The following is an 18,653-nucleotide window of genomic DNA, read 5'->3' on the forward strand; positions in this document are numbered from 1 at the left end:
AGCTGAAGTAGTGATTATCAGGTTTTTCCACGGTAGCTTTTCTCTCTCTTTTCCCCCTTCCTTTCCATACTCTCCTCTTTGGAAAGAAATACTCTGTACAGTCCGCAGTTGAGAGTTATGTTCCACCTTGAGGGCCATGTATCTACATACATTCTTTGGAATTCTTCTGCAGAGAAGATTTGTCCCTTCTTCCCATTTCTTTTCTTTTTTTTTTTTTTATTGAATCATTTATTTATATCAGTATGGATTCATGAATATTTTATACTTTGGGTTATTATCCAATACTACATGATTTTGTTGTTCAAATTAGCTCTTTCAGTCGGCTCCTGTGACACAACCCTATCATATAGGGGGTGGTTTCAGCATTTCCATACTTTGAGGCACTACAAGGTACCCCGAGCTCATCTTGTATATTTCCAGCCCCGGTCCTGGAATCAACCATAGCTCCAAGAAGCCTTGGTTCCTTTTAGTAGAGAATGGTATTAGAAACCAAGAACTGATGTTAGGGGTCCTCATTACTACTGGGGTGTTAAATAAGATTTTGAAAGGTGTTTTACTTAAGTTTAAAAACTTAGCTTCATTTTTAAAATACTGTTAACAAAAAATGTTTCGGTGACTTTATCTATATATTTATATGTTATTTTACTATAGAAGCACTAAATTTTTATTCAAAGCTCTATTCAGTGGCCAACAAGTTAGACCGACAATAATATGCATATACGGCTAATTTTTAAAAATTTTTTTAAATGTATTTATTTTGTGTGAGAGAGAGAGAGAGAGAGAGAGTGCACGTGAGCACCGGTGCTGGGAGAGGCAGGGAGAGGGAGACAGAATCCTAAGCAGCATGGAGAATCCAGCACAGACAGTTTGGAGCCCACCTCAGGGCTCAAACTCATGAACCATGAGATCATCACTTGAGCCAAAACCAAGAGTTGGACCTTAACTGAATGACCACCTAGTCATCCCTAATTTTTTTAATATGAAAAGTCTTTCATGATTTTCATGACTTTCATGACTCTAATAGCCATAAATTCAAACCAAACTTATTAGACCAAACATTTATCTAAAAAAATTTTTAATCAAAACATCTTGCCGTAGAGGGTATATTCTAGGTCTATGATTTATCCCATTCAGGATTATTCCCTACTCTCATATTTCTAGCTTCTAGTCACTGAAAGAAATCAGCTTCATAGATTCAGATTTGGCCAGGAGAACACCTAGACCATCCAGTTGTGAGTGTTTCTTCATCTCCATTTAGAATTATGAGGGAAAGAGGGGGAAAGAGTTGTTTAAAGAGCATTCTTTTTTTCTATCTTAGGAAGTTAAAGCCTCTTTCTCTAAACTTGTTACTTGACTGTTGTTCCCACAAACCTTCCTGACAGTGGATTGCTCATTCAATGCTGAAAGTGTCCCTACTTAAAACCTGAGGTTCCTTTGCAGATTTTAGGATGATTCGCCCAAGCAAAAGGGGCTGTTTCTATGCTGGAATGAAACATATAATGTTTACTTGTCAGTCCTCTCATTCTACCCTTTTTCTGGTGTGTGTATGTGTGTGTGTGCGTGTGACAAAGAATATTCTTAAGCACAATAAGGCAAATGTGACATCTGTGATTTTTAGCAAACAGAAGCCAACATCAAATTCTAGATCAATTTTTTATACTAATTGTTTTTTAACTCAATTAAAGAGTTCAAAATTAAATTTTGACCAAGCTTTTAAAAGTAATTGGGCCTTATCAATCACATTTACAATTGAATATAGTTTTGCATGGAAGCCTTATCTTCATTTTGTTATTTATTTTATTTGGCCTTTTGATCAGGAAGGATGAATTTGGCTCTACCCAATGAGTAAGTTTTTCTTAAGATATTACCTGTAGTTTTCTTTTGGATAGATTATGTGACATTTTTATTACTTCTGCCACTGAACAAAAGTAGATTTTTCATTTTCGTTTATGCTAGGTCTTGTAAATGTCAAATCTCTTGTTAGAAAGTCAGAGTTAACATTCCAAAAGTCAAAGGATGATATAAATAATGTTCAAGTATACACATTTAGAGTTTGAACTAATTTCATCTCACTTTTTCCTACCCCCCACCCCAATCAAGATAACCTACTTTTCAAACAATTATTTGAAAGAGAGAAATCAAACTATAGTAAGAAAAAAATATAAAGACATAACATTCCAAACTGTGCTATCTATATTTCAAGTATAAATAAAAAACAGGAACATACAGGGGCACCAGGCTGGCTAGTCAAAAGAGCATGTGACTCTTGATCTCTGGGTCATGAGTTCAAGCCCTACATTGGGTGTAGAAGCTACTTAAATAAATAAGCTTTAAAAAGAAAACATGAACATACAAGTAAAACTAATGTGAATTCCATTTGCTATGACTAGTATTATACATAATAAGTTAATTAACCCTGACACCAATTCCTTGGAACTAACTTTTACAGAATTATGGAGGACTTAAAATTAGATTTCTATCAATTTTAGAAGTAAGCTTAAAATTTTTTTCCTCCTGTTATCTCCAAAGAAATAAAATTGTTCAAGTATATTCATGATTAGGTTGTAGCTTTCATTTCTTTATTTTCTCAATTTTTAGGAAATTACAAACTGAAAGATTATTTAACATGCTTTTTCAAAAGCAAGAGAGAATGGCTCAGCTTCCTTACAGTGTTAAATGACAAAAGTTCAACAGAGTAAATTTTAAAGATCAAATCGGCTTTATTAATTTATTTATGAATTGGGCAACAGATGCATGCTTACAGCTGAGAGCTCCAAAGGGCTGTAGGAAGGGAAAGGTTTTTAAAGACAGGACAATGAAGCCATAAACAAATAAAAAGATTCTTTCAGGCAAGGTTACCTTCTTTTAGGGACAAAAAGGTCTTAGTGTGTGGATTACTTCATCTTCCTTTGGGGGATGGAGAGGCCCCGTGTGACAGATGACCTTATGGGTACTGACCAGAAAATTCTTGACTGACCAGTTAAGACTACATTTCTGGAGGAGGTTGTAAGTGCAATTAAGTTAGGTTTTAAGCCCCAGTTTGGTGACATGCCCTAGCATAAGTGACTCCATTTGGGGCCTGTAGCTTTCTTTTTGACATTGGAGAAGAGTGAGTTCAGGATATGAATACAAGTTTAAGGTCATAAACTCAGATGCTTTTGGGGGCCAGACAAATGACATGCATGAGGGGCATGTGCCAGGCAGGGACGAGGGGCAGTTGGAGAATACCTGCCCATCTGCTATACTCCAAGGAAGCATGGCCCTGCAAAAGGGAGCATCAAAAGGCCTTGGGCTTCTTCTATGTCATTGTTGTTTTTGGTTTTTTGTTTTTAATGTTCAGTCTCCTGATTTTCAAACATTGAGCATTATTTTTCTGGAAACATTGTGTGTGGTCTGTGAGCTGCATTTGGCTTACAAGCCAATCATCTGCAAGCTGATGACTGTGCACAAGAACATCATACTGGGAGCTAATCCGTTTATAACAATAACTTATAAGAAGAAATATAATTGTTGGGTCCCCTCAGTGGCTCAGTCAGGTAAGCATCCTACTCTTGATTCGGCTCAGGTTATGATCTCACCATTTGTGAGATCAAGCCCTGCATCGGGCTCTGTGCTGACAGCCAGAGCCTGATTGGGATTCTCTCTCTCTCCCTCTCTCTCTCTCTCTCTCTCTCTCTCTCTGCCCCTTCCCCTGCTCAAATAAGCATGCATGCACATGCTCTCTCTCTCTCCCTCAAAGTAAATAAACATTTAAAAACTACATAACTGTTAAGTTCAAATGAATTCTCATGCTGGCTGATCTGACCAGTGTATATGAGAGAGTCAGCAAATAGGAAAAGGTTGCTTGGTGGCTTAAGAATCACAGTAAATAGAGCTGCAGGATCCTGGATGATAATATCATCCAGTGATAATAACTTGACACCCTCGTTTACTCATCAGATAGAGGGTCCTGAGTGTATTGAGTGCCCTGCATGTGCCAAGCACTGTGTCAGGCACCAGAAATACAGCTGAGAACAAATACAAAGTACCTGTCTAGAGGCAGGAGGTAGTAAATAAATAAGTAAATGAGAGAACGAGTACTTAGCAAGAGCTATCACCCAGAAGAGTAAAAGAGGGTAATGAGATAGTGGGTGCCAGATTGGCTCCCCCATACTAGCTGGTGAACCTCTATCCTTACCCTGAAGGTTATCAGAGTGTTAAATTCTCCCTTCCTTCTTGCAGTCTAGCTTTCTCCGTGAAGCCATTGGTGATGTCTTAATGAATTGAAGTCCAGTGTAATTTAAATTAGTTACTTTTTAATCTTGACTACATTTGGAGGGGGGAGTACCTTGTTCTGAGAGGGATTTAGGGAAACCTCTAATCTAATCAGGAACTTAATTAAAGTTAAGTCAGGGCTGGGTCAGGGCTGCAGACGGCTAATTGCAAACATTTTATATTGGTTCCTTTTAGTTTGAATTTTAGAGGGTACCATTTTCTAGTGCACTTCCAAATTCTGAGAATGTACCATTTGAGGATTTTTATCACCTTTGGGGACAAGGACTAATAACAACATGACAATGAAACTTCTCCCCAGGGCTAGGGTTTCTCCCACCTAAAAATGTATATTAACAAGTATCTCTTAAAACTCCTCTTGGGTCATCTGACTGGCTCAGTCATTGGAGGGTGTGACTATTGATCTCAGGGTTGAGTTCGAGTCCCACTTTGGGTATAGAGACTACTTAAAAATAAAATCTTTAAAAAATTTTTTAAAACCAAAAAACCCCCAAACTCTTCCTGTGGTATTATAATCTGCCCCTGCATGTTAAAATGGAGACATCCTGGAATGTCAGGTCAGAAGATCTGGGTTCAAAGCCAGTTATTTGGCTCTGCTGTGGGCAAACATTGTTATCTGACAGACACTTGACCTTTATAGCCTCATCTTGGAGACCCACCACTTGGGGGTCCTGTGAGGACTGAACGAGAGTGTGTATTAGAAAACCTTGCATTAGAAAACCTTGTATTAGAAAACCTTGTATTGAACCTTGCAGAGTTCAATATTATTTATTCTTATGATTGGAATGGCCGTCAAGGTCACTGGCAATCCTTATTTTGTGATGAGTTCTAAAAAAATAAATGTGTCCTTGTGACTTTGGGGTACGGAGGCAGAGCCCAACACAAAACAGAATGCTTCTGGAAAAATCAGCTACTGAAAAGGAAATTAATATCTGTAAAGCCATATTTAAATTCAGAAATAAAATGTAGATTTTATATAATAGTAACAGCGGTGGTAATAAGAAACAGCTACTATTAAGCACTTTCTCTGTTCCAGGCATGGTCAGCACTTTGCATTTATAATCCTTTCTAATGGCGAAAGGGGAAGAGAGAGAAAAAAATCAAGGTAATAAATAATATGAACTTGGAAAAGAAATCATTACTATACAATGTGCCCTATCACCCCCAAAAGCTCTTTAAATGCGTGCAGGTTTTGAGACCCATTTCTCGGAAGATTGGTGTCTTCTGCAGCCCTGCTGGCCCCTTTGGCCTACAGTTATCTAATCTCCCCTTCCAGCCACCCAAGAAAGTCCATGACCTCCTCCCATCCCCAAGGCCCAGCTCACCAACAGCCTTCAGAAATAATTCTCTCAGATGTGCCAGTATTTTAGTAGTAAGCACATAATGCCCACAACAACAACAAAAAGAACTGCAGGTTTAAAATGTAAGCAAATAACGGAAATGCAAACGAATACCTTTTTTATATGTAGCTTAGAGTGTATTCTTTTGTAAAGCAAAAGCATTTCTTTTACATTCCCCCCCCCCCCCAAATCCTACTGGAAATGGATTGCTCTAAGACTTCCATTAATAAACTTCTCAGAATGTGAAATGTCTCCAACATGCGGGGACGCTGGGGTGAAAGGTGCCACGCTATTCTCATTTCTGCCAGTCCCCGGGTGCAGGAGGAAATATGCTAATGCAGCCGTTTGCCGCAGGGCTGGTGTTATTTATATAGTGCTGGCTGGGCAAGGTTCGCGCTGGAGCACGGGAGAGGAGGGAGAGGTTTGTCTTCATGTGTGTGAATATAGACGCGTGCGCCTGTGCACTTGGCATTCAAAACGTGAATTCAAGATCTTGGGGAGGGGGTGGGGAATACCATCACCATTCACGTTTATGTGTATACAGTATAACTCGTGTTGGCCATGTATCCTTCTAGCTATTGTACTTATACAGCATGCACTCTGGAGTGGGGAAGAAATGGCGATTTGGGAGTAGGTGCCGCGGTCGGTCGCGGGTGACCCGACGCTGCGGGTGACGAGCGACCTGATATTGGCAAATGCGCATTCTTGACGCTGCTCCGTGGATACAAAAATCAACCGTAACTGAATCCCTAAAAAGTGCGAGGGGGTTGTCCCCGAACGCTGGCTACTCTTGGGCTCAAGACTGGGAATGGGGTGTGGACAGCGGGATTGCAGGCACCTCTGAAGCCAACAGAGGTCACCGAGCCCCGGCGCAGGGGGTGGGTGGAAACCCCTCGAGGCTTCGGAAGCCAAAGCCTTGAAGACAACCCGCTTCACACGCTCCGCTCGCACGCCGACTCCTCCGGGACCCTCAGCCCACCCGCGCCCGCAGCTGCGCGCTCCTGCTCCTGCTCCTCCTCCGCCTCGCTCAGCGCGGAGGGGGAACAAGCAGGGGATCCTCCAGCCTGGCAGGAGCGGGGTGTCCCGTTTCCCCGCCCTCCCCCACCCCTCTGCTCCCGTGGATCCCGCGGCGGCGGCGGCGCGTCCCGGCTGGAGGGGGCGCTCGCGCGCAGGAGCCGGGCGCAGCAGGTGCCGCGGTTACCTCCACCTCGGCGGGGGGAGAGGGGGCGGGCCGGGGGCAGGGGAGGAGGAGGAGAAGGGAGGCCGGCTCGCGGAGCCGGAGAGCGCGGCGGCTCAGCAGGCTGGGACCCGAGCTCGCGGCTTCCGGGAGGCGCCCGAGGCCGGATAAATACATCCCGGGCTCCCGGGGAGCAGCGGACGCTACCCGCACCGCCGCCCGCGCCGCCTGCACAGCGGTCCGCAGAGCACCGAGCCGCCCGGCTTAGGCGCGGAGCAGCGGAGAGCGGCGGGCTCGGCCGCCGGCGCCCGGGCCGCGGAGCCGATGAGCGGCGGCGGCTGAGGGCCCGGGCCGGCCTCTGCCCGCCCTCTGCCCGGCGCCCGAGCGGGGCCGCAGCGCCCGGGGCGCAGGGTCCGGGCCGGTGACATGGGGGCGGACTGAAGCACCCGGGGCGGCCGAGCGCTCTCTCTCGAGCCGCGGGCCCTCCTCCGCGGCGGCGGCGGCTGCGGGCGCCCGGCCCGGCGCGCTCTGCCCGGAGCGCCCGCGGGAGCCTCCGCCGCGCTTCTATGCGCCTTTGCGGGCGCCGTGGGCCCGGGCCATGGCGATAGACCGGCGGCGCGAGGCGGCGGGTGGCGGGCCCGGGCGGCAGCCGCCCCCGGCCGAGGAGAACGGCTCCCTGCCGCCCGGAGACGCGGCGGCCTCGGCGCCCCTCGGGGGACGCGCGGGCCCCAGCGGCGGTGGCGGGGAGATCCAGCCGCTGCCCGCCCCGCATCCCGCCGCCGGCGGCCAGCACCCGGGCTGCAGCTCGGCGGCGGCGGCGGCCCCGAGCCTCCTGTTGCTGGACTACGACGGGTCGGTGCTGCCCTTCCTCGGGGGCCTGGGCGGGGGCTACCAGAAGACCCTCGTGCTGCTCACCTGGATCCCGGCTCTGTTCATCGGCTTTAGCCAGTTCTCGGACTCTTTCCTCTTGGACCAGCCGAACTTCTGGTGCCGCGGAGCCGGCAAAGGCGCGGAGCTGGCGGGGGTCACCGCCACGGGCCGGTGGGACTCCGGCGACGTGGCCAACTGGACCAGCCCCCCGACCACCCCCTTCTCCACTGCCTCCTGGGGGGCCGCAGGCAACCTTAGCAACAGCAGCGGCGCGGACGGGGGCGACACGCCACCCCTGCCGTCCCCTCCGGACAAGGGGAACAACGCCTCCAACTGCGACTGCCACGCGTGGGACTACGGCATCCGCACAGGCCTCGTCCAAAACGTGGTCAGCAAGGTAAGGGCTGCGACCGCCCGGGCCTCGCGTCCTTCTCCCGAGCCTTTTACTCCTGGATCTCTTCCACCCTTCCCTCCGTCTCCCTCCGAGCAGACCGAGGTCCCTCAAAGCGATGCCAGCCTGTGTGTATGCATCTCGCGTTGGCTTCATCCTCCGTCCCCCAAACCAGATGCGCTTGCTTGGGTGTGAAGCAGGGGCTTTTCGCCTCCCTCCTCGGGGACACTGCCTCCCAACCCTAAGGGGGCTCCACAGCCTTTTCTAGTTTTCACCGGAACTCCCGTCCGAGTGCACATTTGGGGAGAGCGCCCTTCCCCCTAAAATGACTTGGTCTCCCTTCACCTATCCTTCAAACTATCACCCCGGTTCAGCCGGGGGTGTCCCTTGCGAAGGATAAGGCTGCTGACCTGTCAGCCGTCCAGCTCTGGAAGACTCGCCTCATTCAGAGTCTGATGGCTAGAGCCAGGACCATGTCTTCTGTGGGGCTCTAGTCTTCTGTGGGGCTAGAGTGTCCTTATGCCTCCCACAAAGAAATATCTATCCGTGGGACCGATGTCATATTCCCAGGTGTTCATTCCCGCAGACCTCAGTCATCCCGCGCCAGGTTTGGAAACAGACTATTAAAGCCAACTAAAGAACCCAGGTGCTGGCCACAAAAGCAAAGAGCTTGGGAAAATACCCTTTCCCCCCTCATCATGCTCATCCCTCTCCAAAGATTGGGATGTTTGACTTTAGATTTTGCCACCCAAGCGTTCCCTCAAGTGTTTTCTTGGGACTTTAGTCATATCCCTATAGAGTAGAGGAAGGAAACTAAGAATCTGTTTTGTATTCCGGGCCCACCACTGCTCTTATATAGCAGCTGCTTTTGTCTGAGTGAGGCGTTGAGACCCTGGTAACGTTTTAGCAGAGCGGCTGCCTTGCGGAGAGTCCTGTAGCCCCTCTACAGAGGTGTTGCATTGTGTGAAATGGAGCAGCAGTGTTTTTTGAGAAGATGTGTGCCAGCAGAAAAATGCAGAATGGGCAATGTCTGAAATCCAGTCCCTAAGACATCTGTATTTTCTGCTTTTCTTAACATCTAGGAGACATTGTATGCCCATTTGTTAAGCAATTTGTGTTTTTTGCCCTTTCTGTGTTTTAAATAACAAATTTACATTTCCAAGTAGTGTAGACCTTTCCCCTCCCACCCTTCTGGGCAGTTCTGGGCAGAATTTTAAATACCTTGTTTAAAAGTGAGACTGAAATTGGACAGTTTGTAAAAACCAATGTGCATGCACTTTCTCCCCCAAATGAGTGTTAGTAAACAGTTGTAGCTCATGGATGTGTAAGATGAAACTCTTACATCATCATAATCGCTGTTTTAATCTTGTACCAAACTGGCAAGAAATGATCTGTCCTGTGGGAATTGACAGGATTCACTGTTAATGGGGAAGATCCTTCAGGCTAGGTTCACCTTGAGGTGTACCCCACCCCCAGCCCCAGCCCCACAGCCTCTCCTTTCCAAAGGTGTTTTGCTGTGACCCTCTCCCATCCACGGAGGGCAGTGTTTGTTTTTTTGTTACCATCATGGAAAAATTCAGAACAATGACTACAGTGACAATTTTAATACTCTGTGAAAGTAAGAATTTGGCAACATTTTCAAATACTTTAAACCCCTTTTTTAAAGTAGAAGAGGAATAATATAGATGAAAGCGAATGTGTTTAGAAGTTGTTCCATCCTGGGGTCCAAGGGGAGGGGAACTTGAAAGTTAGGAGGTGGGAGAGAGCATCATTATCCTAGTGGTGGGGACCCATGAACAGCTATTTACACTGCCATGGAGGGCGGGATGAAAAAACTAAAATAGTTCTTGAAAACTGGCTTTTAAGGCATATTGGAGAGCTGGACAATTTTTCTAAATTAGCACTCAAGAGGGTCAAAGATGGTAGGAATATGTGCACTATGCTTTAGGGGCGCTTGATAGCTGTGCCATGGTTACGTGTAGCAGACACGGTGAAACTGGGAGCTGAAGACCTCCGGACAATAGTTAGAGATGCATTTTCCTGTAAAATAAAGACTAGAAAGGACATATTGATTTTCACGCACAAATGAGATCTAAATAAAGGACTGTCCTGCCACAGCATTCTATTTCCATAACAAATGCTTCAAAGAGCTCCTTGAGCACATTTGGCATATACTAAGGCCAGACTTGCACTGAAGCGAGCTGTGCACAGTGGATACTGTATCAGATGTACAAATATGGAATGTATACTGTGATGGGTGCAGCATTCTAGAGGTCAGGTGCCTGTCAGCTTTGTTTGTATGTAGGAGCAGAAGTGGAGACGGTTCGCTTTCTGTCTGTAGATTGAAAGTTCAGAGTCTGAGAAGTTGCCTTTTGTACCCTCTTTCCTCACTCCAAACCATGATCTTCCTACTTGCAAATAATCTCACGCAGTGCCTTTGTCATTAGATTTGCCTCAGCCTATACGTGGCCCTCCAATATGTGTCCTGTTCTGTCCCTAAGTGTTAGGTGGGGTGGGGAACATAGAAAATCTGTCAGGCATATATTATATTATATTGCATTATATTATAAATATATATTATATTCTGAACATAGGTTGTATTATAAATATACCATCATAAATATACATTATTAATATATATTATATGCATTACATAGGCTATCACATAGTTTATACGCATATAATACCACCTACACATGTGAAACTGCCAAGCCACTGGAATCCCAGGTTATAACACTTAAAAGGGATCTTTGGGCTGATGAGCCTATCTCCCCTCCTGATTAATATCCCTGACATGGATACCATGGGAAGGGAGGGCCCCATTGGCTATTGGCTAGGCAGCTCGCTCCATAATTGCAGCAAAGCATGTTTTTTGGTGAATATAACTCAGGTCATCTCACACTTATTTGTATGGCTTGCCCCCTCTGAAGGGTTCTTTTTCCTTTGTATAATACGTGTTCAGATATTTGAGGATACCCAAGTGGTTTCTTCCCTGGCTAAAAAACCCCCAGCTACTTCAGACATTCCACACATAACAAAATTGGCCATAGCAATTGCTCTACTTGACATATGTGTGTCTTAAACAGGACACTCTGAAAACAGCCTGGCAGACCCCATGTGTTCTAATCAAAAGGGACCGTAGATGGACCCTATGCTTCCGATGACAAAACCTGCAATTGATGCATGAAAGGCTTTCAGTAAACATGACAAGCTTCTGTCTTTATAGGATTACATTAAGTCAAGAGATTTCTCAGGCTGCACTTTGGTGACATGGCGCATGATGTAGATTTCATCATAGTTTTGCGTTATTAAATCTTTCCTGTTAGGATCTTTTTATTTCTGTTTTATGCCTTGGTCCTTGGTACTTGTTATCTGTCCCAAAATTTTCAATGCCTTCAAAATAATCATAATAATAATATGACTTTTTGTGTGCAACCATATAAAGTTCTCCAAACATTTATCATGTTATTTCTTTTTATTAAGAATGTTGAGGGGCACCTGGGTGGCGTTGAGCGTCCAACTTCAGCTCTGGTCATTGTCTCGCAGTTTGTAGGTCCAGCCCCGCATCAGGCTCTGTGCTGACAGCTCAGAGCCTGGAGCCTGCTTCAGATTCTGTGTCCCTCTGTCTCTCTACCACCTCCTGCTCATGCTGTCTCCCTCTCTCTCTGTCTCTCAAAAATAAATAAACGTTAAAAAATTAAAAAAAAAAAAAGAATGTTGAATAATCCAGGTACCTGGGTGGCTCAGTTGGTTAAGCATCCAACTCCTGATTTCTGCTCAAGTCATGATCTCACGGTTTGTGGGTTCGAGCCCTGCGTCAGGCTCTGTGCTAATGGCATGGGGCCTGCTGGGCGTTCTCTCTCTCCCTGTCTCTGCCCCTCCCCTGCTCATGCACACTCTTTCTCTCTCTCTCTCAAAAATAAGTAAATAAAACTTAAAAAAAAAAAAAGAATATTGAATAATCCAAAGCCCGCCTTAACACTGAGCATTATTGTGGATTTCCAGGTAACACATACCTGAGTGGGCCAGGTGTGGTGTACCTTGAGCCCTGTGTTCAACTGCATAGCTCTGCATTTTATCTCCCAGCCATGTTGAAAACCGTGTCTGTGTCTTCCTGAAACAAATCTAACCAAGCTCTGCAGTCACTTAGAGGTCAGCTGTGGAAGAACTGAGGCTGGACGTGAGCATTCCCTGGCAGCTCAGATGGTCAGAGATTTTACACAAGGTTAACAAAACCCCACGATTCTGTTGCCTTTAAAATATTCTTCTTAATAATTTGCATCGTTATCCTACGTTGTTCCGAGTGAATCTTCCTTGGTTTCCAGTGCTCACGACTTCCTTGAGTAATAAGCACGATCCTTTTCCTGTATATGAAGCTTGGGATGTTTGTCCCCAGTCTGATTCTTCTTCTGTTCTCCATGAATTCTCAAAAATTGCTGGCTTTCATCCTGTAAGTACATCTGAGAGTTGTTTAAATATCCTGGGAAGTAATTTGTATTCTTTTTCTGGGGCTCAAGTCTAGAAGTATTTAAAGTGATTCAGTACAATTTAATTAGGGTTAAAAATAATTACAATTTCATTGCATTGGTAATATTTTAAAAATAACCCAGTGTTAGGTCATCCTAATGGTATTTTATTTATTTTGTCTAGTGTATACAACACAGTAGTGAACATCTTTATGCATATCTATTTTTAGAAATTGACTGTAATAGATAATACATGCACATGTTACAGAAAGCGGACAGTAAAAGTAACATTTCTAGCCATCCCTGCCTCCAGTTTCCCTCTTCAGAAGCAACCATGGTTACCAGTTTCTTATGTATCCTTCCAGAAATAGTCTAAGTATATTTTCATTTATATATTTTCCTCTCACAAACAATGACATAATATATACATTGTTCTATGCCTTTTTCACCTAAATTGGGGATGGGTGCGTATCACTAGAGAGCCCCTCATTGTTCATCCATTGTATGACCAGGCCATAATTTATTTAATTAGTCACCTACTAAGGGGGCATTTAGGTTGTTTCCAGTCTTTGCTGTTACATAATATATAATGAAATTCTGATATGCATGAAACTCTTAGAAGTGGGGGGTCATGGGCACATTGGTGGCTCAGTGTGTTAGGCGGCTGACTCTTGATTTTGGGTCATGATCTCACACATTGTGAGTTCGAGCCCTATATTGGGCTCTTGCTGACAGTGCAGAGTCTGTTGAGTCTTCTCTCTCTCCCTCTCTCTCTGCCCCCTCATCTGCTCTTTCTCTCTAAAAGTATAAATAAATAAACTTTTTTTTTTTTTTTTAAAGTGGAAGGTCAAAGTAGGCTCTGTTTTTATTTTGATACATGTTGTCAAAATGCTCTCTCTAGATATCTTAACCAATTTACACTGCCATCAGTAATGCTTGAGGTCCTGTTCCCCACACCCTCCCTGGCCAAGGACTTACACACTTTAACATGTCTCCTAGTTTGATATGTGAGGTGCATATGGTTATTGTTGTAATCTGCATCTCTATTGTTACGAGCCAGGTTAAAGACGGCTCTGAAATTTCTTGAGCCATTCATGTGGCCTTTTCTTTGAACTGCCTCCTTAGGGACTTTGCCTTTGTGTGTGGTTTGGGGGAGGGGGTTTATTTTCTTACTGATCTGTCAGAGTACTTCAAGCAGAAAGTAAATTAACTCTTTGGATGTCTTGTGAATGTTTTTTCCCATGGTTTTTTTGTGTGTCTTTTTATTCTATTTATGCTGGTTTTGTTATGCAGAAACTTTTGATTTGTATAGAGTCAAATTAATCTTTTCTGTTACGATTTCTGGGTTCTGCATTAAGATTTAGGGCTCCCATAATCCTGGAATATCAGGAAAACACCCGTACTTTCTTCTAATTTTTTTTTTTTATCTTAGTTCCTCTTTAATTTAGTGTTGCAGGTATCAGTTTTGCTTTTATTGAGCTAGTAGGATAAATTGCTAGAAAGGGAAGTAAATATTGGGTCTGTGGGTATAACCAGCGTTTCATGTGGGCTTTGACTTGCTCCTAACAGTGTCCTAAACATTGCATTTGGCAGTGGCCCCGGCGAGAAGACCAGAAGCTACACAGTTGTTAGCAGCTCTTGACATGTTTTGGGAGCCAGTGATCATCCCCACGCACCAGGGTTCACCTTTCCTTCATTGTCTTGTCCTGAGCCAGCTGCAAAACCTCTTCTTTCTTTCTTTGTTTTTTTTTTTTTTTTTTCTCTTTTTCCTCTTTTGTCCGTAGCATTTTCTGCAGGTCTCGATTCATTTTGGCCTTCAGCCCAAGGTAGGACTGAGTCAAAAGTTGATGTCATTTAAAAACATGATAGGCTTTGTGGATCTCAGTGTGGGCGTCGCCACAAACCAGCATTGTGCAGGGGCCAGCTGGGCCTCTCCGGACTCTGAGCCCGTGCCCCCATCTCCATCCACCTGCACACTCAGGAATGTCTTACCGTGGCTTGGAATCAGCCATGGTGGGAACAGTTACCCCATGGAACTGGCAAACGCTACACATGGGGTTTTCTTTTTTCTGCAGAGAGCCAGTTGTTAAACAATTATTGTGCCACCAAGTGTGACCCTAGGCCACCCCTTTCCTTTTTTTTCTTTCTTTTTTTAACTTTTCTGCCTCCATCCTTCCATAGATGAGTCCCTTTTCTGGGCCAAGCCTTGTGCTATGTGTTCGGGATACAATGACATGTAGACAGCTCAGCTCACATAGAGCTTATAGACTAATGAGGGAGTCACACCTTAACTAATTAATAATAATCCTTTGAGGTGCCTGGGTTTGCTTTTGGCTTAGGTCATGATCTCACAGTTCGTGAGACTGGCCTGGGCTCCAAGCTGATGGCGCAGAGCTTGCTTGGGATTCTCTCCCTCCCTCTCTCTGCCCCTTCCCCTCTCTCTCTCAAAATAAATAATAAGTACACATTGAAATAATAATAATTCTTTAATTACAAACTGAGTTAAGTGTGTAGAAAGAAAGGGAAATGAAAGACTAGAACAAAAAGCCTGGCCTAAACTGACTGGTCTCTGAGTGCAGCTGACATCTGAGTTAAGATCTTAGGTTTGAGTGGGAGAGAGAGAGAATGGCACTTGCATGGGCTCTCTGGTATGTGCCAGCTTAGAACTGACAGGAGGCAGGGAAGGTGGGAAGGTGGGGAGGGGTGGCTCATGAGTCATGTTCAGAACGTCAGCCATGAGATGAAGAGCTGAGGGGGTGAACCGGGATGGAGGGCGGCCAGGCAGAGCATGTGAAGTGAGAAGGGACCTAGGACTCAGGGTGTGGGGCTCTGAAGAGAGGTTGGGGGGAGGGGAGGGGGTCAGATGGGGAGAGGCAGTCTGACCAAAGTCTCGGGTTGGGAGGTGGGGCGGGGAACCGGGTAGCTTGGGCTGTAGGGAGGAGGCCGGCCAGCCCAGGAAGCGGGTCTGAGGAGGAGCTGTGGGAAATTTTACTGCTGCTGCAGGCCCAGACCAGACCCTGGGGCAAGTGGGCCTGAAGCCTCTTTCCAGGGCTATTGATAGGAAGCAGCACTGGCCCATTCGAGTGTTCTAGCATTTTCTCCTGCTCTCCTGGTCAAAAGAGGAGAATGCTGATTTCCACAAAGCTGAAAGACCCTGACAGGGGAAACCATCAGTCTAGAATTTACTTTGATTCAACCAGCTTTACCTTTACCGAATGCCTAGTGTAGGTTAAAAAAATGAATTGTCCTGGGCATGGCTAACGTATAATATTCTCTTCCTAGTCCAAAGTCCTCAGTTTACGGATGAGAAGACTGAGGCTGGAGTGAGTGTGGGGGGTGTCGCTGACTTAGAGCCACCAGCCTATTAGGGCTAGAGTCTGGTTCCCCTCACCTGTAGGGTACTCTTGCCTCTGGCCAGGAGCAGCCCCCATGAGGGGAGAGGGGCCGGGAAGAGCTGGAAGAATGGCTCCTGCCCATTCTCTTGGACTTGATCCCTTTCACTGGCCTGTCAGGGTCCATCCTCCTGTGCTGCTGAGGAGGGTCATACCTGTCAGGAACTGCACGCTGAGGTGTGGTTGGCTACACTGTGGCTTCTGGGGTGGGCTCGTGCCGACCACCTCTCTGTGCAGATGTCACTGACCTCTGCTCCTTCTGCCTTGTTAGACCACTTGCCTGGGATGCCCTTTCCTCCTTCCTTCATCCGTTTGGTCCCTGTTCCTCCTCCAGGTCTGCTCATCCTCACTCGGTGTTTCTAGCACCCAACCATCCCTTTGTCCTAACATTGGCTGTATGGTGATCAATGTGCTCGCTGTCCCCCTCCCGACTGGAGGTGTGCCTTGTTCGGCTCTTACCCACAGTCTTCCCTGTAAATGTCTGAGCTCACCTGAGTTTGCTGTCATGAAAAGAGGAAGGGCTTTTTAGTTTGGCAGGTGTGGGTTTAGGTCCTGACTCTGCTGCTTACGCTCAGCAGTTATTACCAGCAGCTGTAACAGTTACAGGTCTAACTCTATTATCTGTATCTTTGGGAGCGGCAGGAACCTCGTCAGCAAAGTGGGTCATTGCTCACCTTACCTCGAGGGCTGTTGTGAGGCTAGGATGAGAAAAGCTGGGGAGAGTCCGTCAGGAGGAACCTGGGAATCTCAGATCCCTTTCTCCTCCCTATCTGTGGGGTGAGGACCAGCGGGATGAGTCATCTGAGAAATACTTAGGTGGGGAGGAGCTGACAGGCCACACCTGGAAGTGATTTATTCCTCGGGCAATCCGAGGTGTCTTTCTCCTCCGCCCAGAAACTGATAACATAGGGGAGCAGGTGTGCCCTTCATACAGGACACAGGAATCCAGGGAGGCCTGAGGAGTCAAACCGAAAAGGACCCCTAGTCTGATGAAAAAGACCATTTAATGGCTTTGTTTTCAGGTCACTGGTCACAGAGCTCCAAAGGATCTGAAAAGGAAAAGCCTTTTCTGGCCGACCTTGAGGAATGGGAGGGCAGGGCCCTGCCAGGGGCTTCATGCCCCCACAGAGGTCTTCGCTCAGAAACCTGACTTCATGCCCCTGGGTGGAGAATGATCTAAACATGTTAAAACTTCTGGGTTAGCTGTGCTGTTGAAAACAGATCAGAGAAACCGTGGACTTTTAGAGGAGTTGATGGTAACTTTGGACCTCAATGGCAGGCATCAGAGGGCTAACTTCAGGGGGTGGGTGAAGACCAGCCCCTGCCCCACCCACCTGGAGTGCTGTCCTTGCGGACTGACCCCAGGAACCTTCAGACTTTGATCTTCTGCAATTTGGGGTCTGTTCTTTTGTTTGCTCCAGGCTGCTCAGTGCTGGTCATTATGTGTGGGCAGATCTTCCTCTGAACAAGTGACCTAGAGATTGACAAGCCCTATATTGCTAGGAAAGAGGAACAGTGGTTATTGACAGATTTAGCTGGATGTCCCCTAAAATAAATCTTTGCTGAAAAAGAACCCTGCTGGGGGCTCTCCAGGCCACCCCATTTGCATAGGATTATATTCTACAAAACCTCTCCTGGGACTCTTTTGGTTTGCAAGTAACGAGAACAAATTTCAAATTCACAAAACAGAAAGGAAATCTCTTGGAACGATGCAGAAATGGCTCACGGAACCCGGGATGGGATCTGAATATTGAGGGACAGGGGGTTGGATCTTTCGAGAGTCCACATGTGCTCTCGACCCTTTCTCCAGAAGTCCGCTTTGTTCCCCCTGCGGACTGGCTTTGTCCATGCTTTTGCTTACCTGGTCAGGCAAGTCAGCACAGAGGCCAGCATTCCTCTGTCGATTCCAGATTTTCGGGTGTAGATCTGATGTCCAGCTTGGGGCTGGGGTGTCAGAGCAGGGGATACAGTCACCTAGCGCTGGGACAGCTCCTTTGAACCGTGTGACAGGAGGGGGGAGTGGCAGTTCTTTATTGGGATGCAAGCGATTAGAGATGAATCTTTTTGGCAATTAACTGGGAATAATTGAATATTGACAGTTTAACTATTAAATGCTTTAAATGAAGTATTCTTTTTCTTCCCGAAGACTCGGGATGTAACTTACCTGGCTGCTTAAGCTTAGTATGGAATTGGCAAGAATACCCTCCTGAGGCTTTTTTTTTTTTCTTTTCTAGAAATAGTGATAAATGGTTTCATTTATTAGCTCCAGATCACAGAGGGAGCTTGGAACCAGCCCTTGGGCGGTCACTGAAACAGTTTTACAAATAGTCACCCCCACCCCTGCCCCCATACAGGGTGAGTCTCCTTGTTTTTCCAAACCTTTCTGGTCAGGACCAGCAACATAATTTGTGGGGCCCATTGCCAAAGGAAACGCAGAACCCCTGGCTGAAAAATTATTAAGATCAAGACAGTGACTGCCGAGCATGAAGCCAAATGTGGGCCCTTCTGAGTAGCAACGCTTCTGGTGACCTCCAGCCTGTGGTCTCTCACCAAGCCAGCTGTCACTGCTAAGCAAGCGTCCCCAAGCCGTTCCAAGCCTTTCTTCCTGACTTGTCAGTGTCTTTTCTGCTTCTCTGTTCCTTGGTTGTGTTTTGTATCTTTTTCTAGATTTCTTGTAGTAAAAGTGAAACACACTTTTTGTGGGTCTGTTTTTCCCAGGGAACAGCTTCAGAAAGTCCTGGCCAG

At 46.1% G+C, this 18,653-nt stretch overlaps 1 protein-coding gene and 2 long non-coding RNA genes across 9 annotated transcripts in view; 1 reads left to right on the forward strand and 2 right to left on the reverse strand.

Moving 5' to 3' along the window:
• Positions 1 to 7,791, reverse strand: part of LOC115513641 — a 33,883-nt gene extending 26,092 nt beyond the window's left edge. For all 3 annotated transcript variants that reach the window (XR_003968775.1, XR_003968774.1, XR_003968773.1), the window contains exon 1: positions 7,705 to 7,791. This is a non-coding gene — a long non-coding RNA (uncharacterized LOC115513641). The remainder of the gene's footprint in view (positions 1 to 7,704) is intronic.
• Positions 7,388 to 18,653, forward strand: part of SLC22A23 (solute carrier family 22 member 23) — a 182,033-nt gene continuing 170,767 nt past the window's right edge. For all 4 annotated transcript variants that reach the window (XM_030314934.1, XM_030314935.1, XM_036064400.1 and 1 more), the window contains exon 1: positions 7,388 to 8,056. In XM_030314934.1, the coding sequence (XP_030170794.1) occupies positions 7,388 to 8,056 (669 nt within the window). The remainder of the gene's footprint in view (positions 8,057 to 18,653) is intronic.
• Positions 11,943 to 17,952, reverse strand: LOC115513643. 2 transcript variants are annotated; one of them, XR_004343601.1, is made up of 3 exons: positions 17,770 to 17,952; positions 17,243 to 17,407; positions 11,943 to 12,498 (listed from the first exon to the last, which is right to left on the reverse strand). It is a non-coding gene; the product is annotated as an uncharacterized LOC115513643 (long non-coding RNA). The 2 variants fall into 2 exon arrangements; XR_004343602.1 differs by lacking the exon at positions 11,943 to 12,498 and adding an exon at positions 16,993 to 17,116.

Source organism: Lynx canadensis, chromosome B2 (assembly GCF_007474595.2).
Source record: "Lynx canadensis isolate LIC74 chromosome B2, mLynCan4.pri.v2, whole genome shotgun sequence".
In the NCBI taxonomy this organism is placed as follows: Eukaryota; Metazoa; Chordata; class Mammalia; order Carnivora; family Felidae; genus Lynx; species Lynx canadensis.